We start from the raw sequence: 12,066 nt of genomic DNA on the forward strand, positions 1-12,066 counted from the left end.
GGACCAGTGGAGATCAAGCAGAGGTCTGAAAGACCAAGACAATCCAAACCAGACCCCTCTGACTGCAGAAGACCTTCAGGAAGATTTAGCAGACTCTGGAGTGGTGGTGCACTGACCACTGCATACCAGGAACACCCCACAAGATCTGCCTGATGTTTTGGAGGTGTTCTTACCCAGTTGTCTAGTCTCAGATTCGTAGACTTTTAGCAGATTTAGCAGACTCTGGAGGGGTGGTGCACTGTTCTACTGTGCAGCAAGTTCTGGACTGCGACACAGGCTTGACAAACCAGATGCTCACGGATGTAAATAAAGGGATCTTTAATAAACGGAGGGTAATCCACAAACCAGACCCTGTCTGACTGCAGAAGACCTTCAGGAAGATTTAGCAGACTCTGGAGTGGTGGTGCACAGGTCTGGACTGTGACACGGGCTTGACAAACCAGTAATAAAGGGATCTTTATTAAACAACAGTAGAGATTATCCCAGATTGTTGATTGTTCGGTCTAGTTCGCACTGAATTTCATGGCATGTTTAAAAACTCATTTATAACTCCACTGAATTTATTCAGGAAAGCTTGTCATCTCATATAAAATGACCATACTATTAACACCACCTGACTAATATTGGGTAAACCTCCCCTTGTGCCGCCACAACAGATCTGACCATTCGAGGCATGGACTCCACAAGTCCTCTGAAGGCGTCCTGCTGTGGTATCTGTGGCACCAAGACTAACTAACATTAGCAGCAGATCCTTTAATAAGTCCTGTAAGCTGTGAGGTGGGCGGGGCCTACATGAGCATCAATGAGCCTTAGGTACCCATGTCCCTGTCACTGGTTCACTGGTTGTCCTTCCTTGATTGCCCTGCTGGGAATTTAATCCTGGACCGTATCATCATCACCTGTTTTTGTGGATTACCCTCCGTTTATTAAAGATCCCTTTATTTACATCCGTGAGCGTCTGGTTTGTCAAGCCCATGTCACAGTTCAGAACTTGCTGCACAGTAGAACAGTGCACCACCACCACCCCCCCCCTCCAGAGTCTGCTAAATCCAGAGTCTGTAAGAATCTGAGACTAGACAACTGGGTAAGAACACCTCAAAAACATCAGGCAGGTCTGGTGGGGTGTTCCTGGTATGCAGTGGTCAGTGCACCACCACTCCAGAGTCTGCTAAATCTTAAGGTCTTTTGCAGTCAGACATATGAGCAGCTCTATCTTTCAGACCTCTACCTGATCTCCACTGGTCCTGTTAACTGCCATTTCTTAATTACATTAAGAACAACTGAGGACACGGCTAACTGAAAATGCTAATTCTATCTCTTACAGCCTCCTTAATCGATAAGCTACACCTGCAATGAGAAACAAGCTCTTCTCCAACATTTTTATTCATTATTTCAGCCAACATGTCCATCTGGGGCCTGTACAGGTAGCTCAGCTCGGAACCAGAACATTTTGTCCCTGAGTTTCACGTTGGCCCTGCATATGGATCCCTACCAGGGTCAGTGCTCGGACCAAGAGGGGTTAAACATGAGTCCCATTCGGATTGTACACTGCATACAGGGCCTAGATGGGTCCCCCATCTGTGAGATTAGGGTGGGCTGTAGTGATGGGGCCCATTTGAGAAGCCTACAAACCAACGTGCTCACTGCCTTCGTCCAAATGTTTGTGGACACCTGTTCTGAATGAATGAATGCAGTCAGCTACTTTAAGCCGCACCCATTGCTGATCGGTGCAAATGCACACATGTGCAGCTTGTCTGGTCCCTGTAGAGAACTACTGCCAATAGAATTGGACTCTCTGGAGCAGATAAACATTAACCTATTGGCACCAATAGCCTTCCCTGGAGAGTAGCGACAGTTCCAGCAGGTGTCCCAATACTTTTGTCCCTATAATGTATGGATGTCCCACGGCTTGATAGGTGCCACTGAAAGCAGATAATCAATGTTATTCACTTCACCTGTCCGACCTGGCTGGTCGATGTAAATCCATAAGTATTTCTATAATATAAAAAAAAATGGAAGTGGAATATGACTTTTTTAGCCATACCGAAGCATGAAAGTGCTCCTGGAAAGGCTTCTTACTGCACACTAGCACAGCAAATGTGTTGCGTATCGTGATCAAACCTCTCAAAAAACGAAGTTGGAGAAGTTTGAGAAGATGGAGAACTTAGCCAGTGGGTGGGAAGTCCTCCCTATACAATTGCTCTTTAGCTAGAGTGCCAGTAAGTTGTTTTATAAGGATGCTAACAACCTCCACAACCGCATATGTGGGCAGCGTGGAGCCGGGCAGCTCACTATAAGTACTGAGACACCCACCATCATATCTGGAACATGCAGAGCTGTGCTACGGCTAAGTGTAATTATAAATGTGCATATTAACAAGGCTAGCAGGCTCATTAACTCAGCGGTTTGTGCTTTTGTGCGTCTAATTACCACCAGCACTCACCAAAGCTTCTGGAAGGGACGAGGAACACCAGGAATATCACACGTCCCATTTGTTTATAGCTGCTCCCTGACAGAATCTCTATGGTGAAGCCAAAGCTTCTCTTATGAAGGAGAGCTCAACAGATGCAGCGGTTCAGAGGTCGTCATTGATTGCCCCTGGGAGACAATGCATTGTCCCTAAATTTGTCCCTGCACGTGCTTGTGTGGTGTAATCCCACATGCAAGGGTCCAAACAGCGAGGGTTTGTGTGTGTGTATGTGTGTGAGGCCACACAAACACCCAGCAGCAAAGCTCCTGGTGGATCTGCATGTTAAAGAGCTCCTGGCAGTCACTGCTTACGTGACGTGCAAACGTGAGTCCCAGTCAGGCGCTAGCACCGAACCCCCCCACCCTCCAACGTTTTCCACACGTAACATGAGATGATTCAACATGGAGTGTGGGACAAGACCTTCCAGAGCTGGAGGTGATATATCCAAATGCTCAATAATCCAACAGGCATTTGCTTATGAAAATATTGAAAATTACCACCCCAGATGTACAAGAACAACCAGGCTAGCGTTACTAGCACTATATGTACAAATAATTGTGGACACCCCAATGCAAGGAATGCATTCAGCTACAATATCCTGACCTCACTAACTCAGCTCTCATCACTGAATGCAGTCAAATCCTCACAGCAATGCTGCTCCAGAATCTAGTAGAAAGCCTTCTTGTTCTTCTTCTTCTCTGGATAGTAGAGACAGTTACTCCAACAAAAGCAGGATCAACTCTTTTTAATAGCCTTGATTTCAGAAGAAACAATGAATGGATGAGCAGGTGTCCCAATACTTTTTTGAACCAGGTGCATTGCATTTGGTTTAGATTGGGTGTGCATAATTTGCATGTGATTAAAATAGCCACTCAGTTATCATCAAAGGTAAGTACCAATAGAAATGCTCCAAGAAGAATGCATTAAAATGTGTCCACAAACTTTAAACCAAAAACGTCTCTACAGGTTTGGCAAAATCGTGGAACTACTAGCTCAGTTTTATGCTTTATCCTTAACTAACCAATCCAACTTACAGTTTACGTCAAACTATCCCTATAGGAATGAATGGTGGTATGTCCAGGAAGGTCAAACTGATGACGTCCAACCATCTTTTAGCCAAAGGTTTGTGGACATTGCTCTATTAGCCAAACATATTGGATACGATTTTGCCCCAATCATCTTTTGGGCAAAATTTTGGCGTCCTATATTTAAAAAGTATGTTGACACATCTCTATTAGCCAAACTTTAGACAAACACCTTAGCAACCACTATAGCAGAAACCTACCACCTAGCAAGAACTTAGCAAACAACACTTATACTGTAGCATCCACTTAGCGGCACCTTAGCAACCTAAAGCTATACCTCAGCAACAACCGTAGAGCTGCAGACACATTTCTGGCCAAGATTTCGGACTCCAGAGGTTTAAGGCCGGTTGTTGTGGTTGTCAGAATGGCCGAATCAGCCTCAGACTGCTGCTCATCCTTTGTAATAGCCTTGATTTCAGAAGAAACAATGAATGATTGAGCAGGTGTCCCAATACTTTTGTCCATACGGTGTATTAAATACCTGTCTGAAACATTTTGGTGAACCAGATGCATTGCATTTGGTTTAGATTGGGTGTGCATAATTTGCATGTGATTAAAATAGCCACTCAATTATCAAATTGAAATTGCATCAAATGTGTCCACAAACTTTTAACCAAACATTCAAACGTCTCTACAGGTCTCGGTTTTTGAGCATCAAACACCAAATTTGGCAAAATTGTGGAACTAATAGCTCAGTTTTATGCTTCATCCTTAACTAAGACACGCTCACAAAGCGCACTGTTAACATTTCTGGCCAAGATTTCGGACTCCAGAGGTTTAAGGCCGGTTGTTGTGGTTGTAGGATTGGCTGAATCAGCCTCAGACTGCTGCTTATCCTCTAGGGTGGGCCAGTCGAAAGTTGAAGAAGGCACAGGTCCCTTCAAAGCCATTTAAACACTTGATGAACGTCAGTGTTTGGCATACGTGCCTCTGAGCATTGAGCAATTGTCTGGATTGGCAGAATGTTTTATTCATATGGAATCAATTTATTCACACTGAAATCAAGAAGAATCCAATGCTTTAATGTGACCAGTGTAGCGTCTAGTATGTAGTCTAGAATGAACCGGACTGGTCTGTTTAATCAGAGTGAAGCATGTGATGTGTGTACGGGGGGTCAATGAGGGCGGCCAGTAAATCATCCCGCTATGGCATTTATGGCCTGAAGTAGTGGTCTAGCCATAAGCGTGATTGTTATGGGGCAAGCAGGGCCACAGACGGACGGCCACATGCCGGCTGGAGAAGAGGGGGTAGACTGACAGAAAGAGAGCCAATAAAAACTTGAGCATGAGTGATGACCTAGGTCTACACCATTATGGTTCTTTTAGAGGTGCCATAGAAGAACCACTTTTGGTTCTATAAAGCACCTGGAACCAGCTCATTCTCTAATATCTACCTAATAATGGGCTTTATTCCCCAAATCTGCAAGCCACATCCCAGCCAATATGCTTATATTAGGCTCACATGGGTGGAATGTGGGCTAGGTGGGTTCCAGGTGTCTGAGTGGGTTTCTACATGCATTTTTACAGGAACCCAGTTGGGGTTCCCAAATGGGCCCCATCATTACAGCCCACCTTAACCTCACATGGGCCCCATCTAGGCCTAATGTATGCAGTCTACAACCCAGATTGAGCCCATGTTTAACCCCTCCTGGTCCCATCGCTGACCCTTGACCAGCTTGAGCATGCTGTTTATGCTAGTGGTCAATGTGCTTAATCATGCTGGACGCTGGTTATGCTGATCAACCAGCATGATCAAGCTTGGTCAGACTGGTGGTCTAGCTTGGTCAGGTTCATCATGCTTACAGACCAGCTGGACCATCATGCTTGGTCATGCTGGTCGGCCATTGATGATACTGGTCTTGAATGGACAAGCTTGGTCAGACTAGTAGTCATCATGCTTAGAGACCAGCTGAACCATCATGCTTCGTCATTGGTGATGCTGATCAACCAGCATGGCCAAGCTTGGTCAGACTGGTGGTCTAGCTTGGTCAGGTTCATCATGCCTACAGACCAGCTGAACCATCATGCTCTGTCATGCTGGTCAACCATTAGTGAAGCCAGTCTTGCTGGTTGACCAGCTTGAGCATGCTGTTTATGCTAGTGGTCAATGTGCTTAGTCATGCTGGACGCTGGTTATGCTGATCAACCAGCATGGCCAAGCTTGGTCAGACTGGTGGTCTAGCCTGGTCAGGTTCATCATGCCTACAGACCAGCTGAACCATCATGCTTGGTCATACTGGTCAACCTTTGGTGATGCCGGTCTTGCTGGTTGACCAGCATGGCCAAGCTTTGTGTACTTGGTGGTTTAGCTGAACAATCATGCTTGGTCATGATGGACGGCCATTGGTGATGCTGGTCTTGCATGGACAAACGTGGTCAGACTGCTGGTCTAGCTTGGTCAGGTTGCTTGGTCATGCTTGTAGACCAGCTAAACCTAAATCATTCTTCATCATGCTGGTCAACCATTGGTGATGCTTGGTCAACCAGTATGGTCAAGATTGGTCAGGTTGACCATCAAACTCAAACAAAAACATACCCTATGCTGGTTTATGACAATGACGATTATAATTGCCAATGATGGCATTATGATTATTGATAAAAATGACCGCTTTCCTCAGATTTAAGCAACTCTTCTTACAACACGATGAACAGGACGGCTCTCTACTTTGCGTACGACCACTTTTTATGAGCAACACTTGCGTAACTTTCCCTCTCTGGAGGAGACAGTATGCGACTATGCGTTGGAAATGTAAAGGGATATTTCTGTATTCCAGCTTTCCTTTTTTTTGCAGCTGCTGTCGGTGGTAGTCCATGGGAAAAGAAAGCTCTCTGGGCCCAAGAAGGAAAAAAATAGCTATTTTCAGCCTTTACGTCACTCTTTTCTACTTGGCCCACAACTCTCCCTCTCCCTCTCTCTCCCTCTCCCTCTCTCTCTCGCCTCGATCAACTGTTGCTTCATCTCTGTTTCATGAGATATATTTGGATATGAAGCAAACCAACAGAAGATCAGGCTGAAATCGCAGCAAAACGGCTGTTGAAACACATTCCAGGGAGAAACACAGCCAGTCAGAACAGCTGAGGTGGAGGTTTTTGTTTTCCCACCCGTTTTCAGGCAAACCCCGCCTCCTGCTCAGAAACATTAGCTCGCAGTTTTCCTCACGCCTGCTCTGCGATTGGCTGGTAGTTACTCGTATGCCATGCAGCGATTGGCCAGTAGTTTCCCGCCACCTGCGATGAATTGGCTGGATTTGGTTGTGAGCAGCCAATTGGAACAGCGGAGGCGGGACTTGCCGGAATACGGGTGGGAAACAAAAAACAACGTGGCCCGTCGTGACGAGGCGAAACAGAACCGAGCCGAGTGGAAATGTGGACCTTTCCCTCCGCGGAACCGCCCTTCACACTGAGGTACACACGGGTGATCCACAATGAGGTCAACAACTGCAGGTCTCTCTGAGGTACTGTGGGGGTCTGCTCAGGGGGCTGGTTTGCAAACTCTTGCATGGCATTTGAGCAACACACACACATACACAGCCCAACACACACACACACACAGCCCAACACACACACACACACACAGCCCAACACACACACACACACACACAGCCCAACACACACACACACACACACACACATACACAGCCCAACACACACACACACACACACACATACACAGCCCAACACACACACACACACACACAGCCCAACACACATACACAGCCCAGCACACACACACACACAGCCCAACACACACACACACACACATAAATACACAACCCAACACACACAAACACACAGCCCAACACACACACACAAACACACAGCCCAACACACACACACAAACACACAGCCCAACACACACACACATACACAGTCCAGCACACACAGCCCAACACACACACACACACACATACACAGCCCAACACACACAGCCCAACAGAACACACATACACAGTCCAGCACACACACACACAGCCCAACACACACACACATAAATACACAGCCCAGCACACACACACACAGCCCAACACACATAAATACACAGCCCAGCACACACACACATACACAGCCCAACAGAACACACATACACAGCCCAGCACACACACAGCCCAACACACACACAGCCCAACACACATAAATACACAGCCCAACACACACACACACAAATACACAGTCCAGCACACACACACACAGCCCAACACACATAAATACACAGCCCAGCGCACACACACATACACAGCCCAACACACACAGCCCAACACACATAAATACACAGCCCAACACACACACACACAAATACACAGTCCAGCACACACACACACAGCCCAACACACATAAATACACAGCCCAGCACACACACACATACACAGCCCAACACACACAGCCCAACACACACATACACAGCCCAACACACACACAGCCCAACACACACACACACAGCCCAACACACACACACACACAGCCCAACACACACACACAGCCCAACACACACACACACACAGCCCAACACACACACATACACAGCCCAACACACACACACACAGCCCAACACATACACAGCCCAACACACACACACACAGCCCAACACACACACACACAGCCCAACACACACACATACACAGCCCAACACACACACACACAGCCCAACACACACACATACACAGCCCAACACACACACACACAGCCCAACACATACACAGCCCAACACACACACACACAGCCCAACACACACACACACAGCCCAACACACACAGTGTGAAATGAATTAGGCCTCATTTTCAGAGCATTTTATGCTTAGACGATAATATACCGATTTGTTTACGACGTTTAGAGTCTATTAGAAATATTCTGCCGCTGGAACTGAAATATTAACCATGTTTAATAATCCTACATTAATAAACAGTAGCTACAGTAAACCCATACGATATACCGTCGACATACTGGCTCTCCTCGCGAACACAGACACAGAGGTCAGCAAATTCGATTGAGGTCATGTGCACATATCGTAGATACGTCGGAAAGGTTACAGTGTGACAGGCCTAGACATCAGTGTGGCTGTGTGTCCGCAGGGTGTAGCAGTAAGGCTGGTGTTAGTGTTAGTCTGGTGTCTGACTGGGACACGGTGTGCAAAAAAAAAACAACAACAAAAAAACAAAAAAAAAAACAACGTACCTATATGACGTCACACGCAATTTCTGGAAATGTGTAAAAACGTAGCTGGACGTTCTTATGACGTTGTCTGGCAGCACCGTTGAAGCTGAGGGGCTGCGTTCACGAGCCCACGTGACACTTAGCCTGGTTATAACAGATGTAAACCTGATATTAAGTGTTTATAAACGTTTGCTGAGGTCATATGTACGTCAGAACTGGACAAATGCACCGTTTCTGACAGCTGCAGGCTGCTTGTGTGTGTGTGTGTGTGTGTGTGTGTGGAGGTGTCATGTAGGCTTGTGTTTGTGTTTATGGTGTATTTTGGAGGGTCAGAGCCACAGGTTTGTCGCACGAGCCGCCTTTGTTCTGAAGCCCACCTGGATTCTGGTCTCTTTCTTCAGGTAAACAGGAGGAAAAAATCTAAAGCGCGCGCGCGCGAGCGTGCGTGCGTGTGTGTGTGTGTGTGTGCGCGCGCGCGTGCGTGCGTGTGTGTCTGTCTCTCTCGTTCTCTCTCTATGTGTGTGTGTGTGTGTGTGTGTGTGTGTGTGCTTCCACGTCACGGCGCGGGGAGGGCGAGACGCCTGCTTTAAAAAGGCGCGAGCGTGCCAGCGGTTCCAGACAGCCCGCGTGCGGAGGGAGGGAAACGAGGGTGGGGGTAGAAAAGAGAGAGTGAGAGAAAGAGCGCGCGCGAGAGAGAGAGAGAAAGATCAAAGAAAGAAAGAAAAACAAAAGAAAAAGCAAACGGCAACAAAAGGAAGGGGGGGATAAAAGCGCGCGAGCCACCTGTGAAGGAGTAAAGAATGCGCAAGAGAAGGACAACACGAAGAGCCACGCGAGCGCGAAAGCGAGAGTGACGCGCGAAGGAGCGGACGAGCGCGAGCCCGAGAGAAAGAGAAGGCGAGAGAGAGAGAGAGACAGAGGCGCGCGCCTGGGGAAACTCGGACTTACCCGTTGTTGCCCCCCCATCCCCTCCCCCTTCTCCAGGAGGGCGCACACGGAGGGGTAAACGCGAGACACGCGCGCGCGAGGCGCGGTGAGGGTGCAATAGAACAGGCGCGCCGGTGCGCGTTGCCCTCTGGGGGTTGGGGAGGGGGGTGGAGGGGTGGGGGGCACAAAGATGACCGTGGTGCCCGCGGAGAACCTCGACGAGACCGTGGCACTGGCTGCCCTGTCCCCGGATGCCCATGAGCCCGAGAGAGCTGACCAGGAGTGCTGCGAACGCGTGGTCATCAACATCTCGGGCTTGCGCTTCGAGACGCAGCTCAAGACGCTGGCGCAGTTCCCGTCCACCTTGCTGGGTGACCCGAGGAAGAGGATGCGCTTCTTCGACCCGCTGAGGAACGAGTACTTCTTCGACCGCAACCGGCCCAGCTTCGACGCCATCCTCTACTACTACCAGTCGGGCGGCAGGCTGCGGAGGCCCGTCAACGTGCCGGTGGACGTCTTCATGGAGGAGATCCGCTTCTACGAGTTAGGCGAGGAGGTCATCGACAACTTCAAGGAGGACGAGGGCTTCATCAAGGAGGAGGAACGGCCTCTGCCTGAGAACGAGTTCCAGCGACAGGTCTGGCTCCTCTTCGAGTACCCGGAGAGCTCCAGCCCGGCTCGGGCCATCGCCATCGTCTCCGTGCTGGTGATCCTCATCTCCATCGTCATCTTCTGCCTGGAGACTCTGCCTGAGTTCCGGGAGGACGGGAAGGCGCGCGAGGAAGAGCGGGCGGCCTGGAACGCGACGGGACGCGCCGACTCGCCGCTGCCACCGCCCCCCAACCCCTTCACTGACCCCTTCTTCGTGGTGGAGACCCTGTGCATCGTGTGGTTCTCCTTCGAGCTGCTGGTGCGCTTCCTGGCATGCCCGAGCAAGGCGGCCTTCTTCAGGAACATCATGAACACCATCGACATCGTGGCCATCATGCCCTACTTCATCACGCTCGGCCTGGAGCTGGCCGAACACCAGGGCAACGGTGGGCAGCAGGCCATGTCTCTGGCCATCCTCAGGGTCATCCGACTGGTCAGGGTGTTCCGCATCTTCAAGCTGTCGCGCCACTCCAAAGGCCTGCAGATCCTCGGCAAGACCCTGCAGGCCAGCATGCGTGAGCTGGGCCTGCTCATCTTCTTCCTCTTCATCGGGGTCATCCTGTTCTCCAGCGCCGTCTACTTCGCCGAGACCGACGACCCGGCGTCTGGCTTCAGCAGCATCCCGGACGCCTTCTGGTGGGCCGTGGTCTCCATGACCACCGTGGGCTACGGGGACATGTGCCCTGTGACAATCGGGGGCAAAATCGTGGGCTCCCTGTGCGCCATCGCCGGCGTGCTGACCATCGCGCTGCCGGTGCCGGTCATCGTGTCCAACTTCAACTACTTCTACCACAGGGAGACGGAGCACGAGGAGCAGTTGCAGTACACACACGTGACCTGCGGTCAGCAGCAGCAGCAGCAGCAGCAGTCGTTGTCGTCGTTTGGCGAGCTCAGGAAGAGCGCCAGCAGGCCTTCCCTCTCCAAGTCGGAGTACGGCGACTCGGACGACGCGGACTCCGTCAAGTACACGAACTGCAGCCCTCACAAGGCGTACATGGGGAAGCTCACCGACGTGTGACGTTGGGACGGTTGAGGGGAAGCAGAGAAAAAAAAAACAGAGAGAAAAAAGACAGACAGACAAACAAACAAACAAACAAATCAAAACAACAACAACAACAGAGTGTGTCCCCGCACCGGAGGCACAGCTGCCTCAATTTGTCCATCCCTCCTGCCTCTCTTTGCGCTCCAGCTTGGGTCCATTTGGCTGAGCTCTGGTGTCCGGGCGTGTGTCGCAGCAGGGCTGAACGGGACGTGGAAGTGGATCGTCTTGCTTTTTGGTTTCTGTTCGTTTCTCTTGTTTTCTCCAAACTCGTCTTCCGTATCGGCGGCCATTGGTATCACAAGGTGGGGGGTTGGAGACGGGGACAGGGACGGGGACAGGGGGACAATACACACCTATATGTAGTCGGATATACATAGAAACGAATACGATGGAGCAGCCGAGCAGCCCAACCTGGCAGGAGATGTCTGGCACTTTACTCGTGTACTCTTAGTAATTACCATTACTATAATTAGCCTCGTTTTTTCGTGGGGTTCAAAGTTTACATATGATTTGCCTAAGCGAGATGATAGGACCAATATATCTAACACACACACACACACACACACACACACTTATACATATACACACTCTGGTTTTTATTTGACTTCTTCTTCCTGAGGGCATTGCAATTACGTGGCCACTAGGAGAGCCAAGGTGCCCCCGTCTTAGGTGGTCACTGATTTGTCATGGCTGAGATGGTAAAGGTCAGTGCACCTTCCAATGGGCAGATTTGGCAAATTCACA

General features: G+C 49.5%; 1 protein-coding gene across 1 annotated transcript; it reads left to right on the plus strand.

Annotated features, from left to right (window-relative positions):
* The first annotated feature begins 9,345 nt into the window (after positions 1 to 9,345).
* Positions 9,346 to 11,893, plus strand: LOC140549524 (shaker-related potassium channel tsha2-like). Its single transcript, XM_072673237.1, has one exon. The coding sequence runs from the start codon at positions 9,820 to 9,822 to the stop codon at positions 11,296 to 11,298; it is 1,479 nt and encodes a 492-aa protein (XP_072529338.1). The 5' UTR covers positions 9,346 to 9,819; the 3' UTR covers positions 11,299 to 11,893.
* The last annotated feature ends 173 nt before the right edge of the window (positions 11,894 to 12,066 follow it).

This window comes from Salminus brasiliensis, chromosome 2 (assembly GCF_030463535.1).
Source record: "Salminus brasiliensis chromosome 2, fSalBra1.hap2, whole genome shotgun sequence".
Classification (NCBI taxonomy): Eukaryota; Metazoa; Chordata; class Actinopteri; order Characiformes; family Bryconidae; genus Salminus; species Salminus brasiliensis.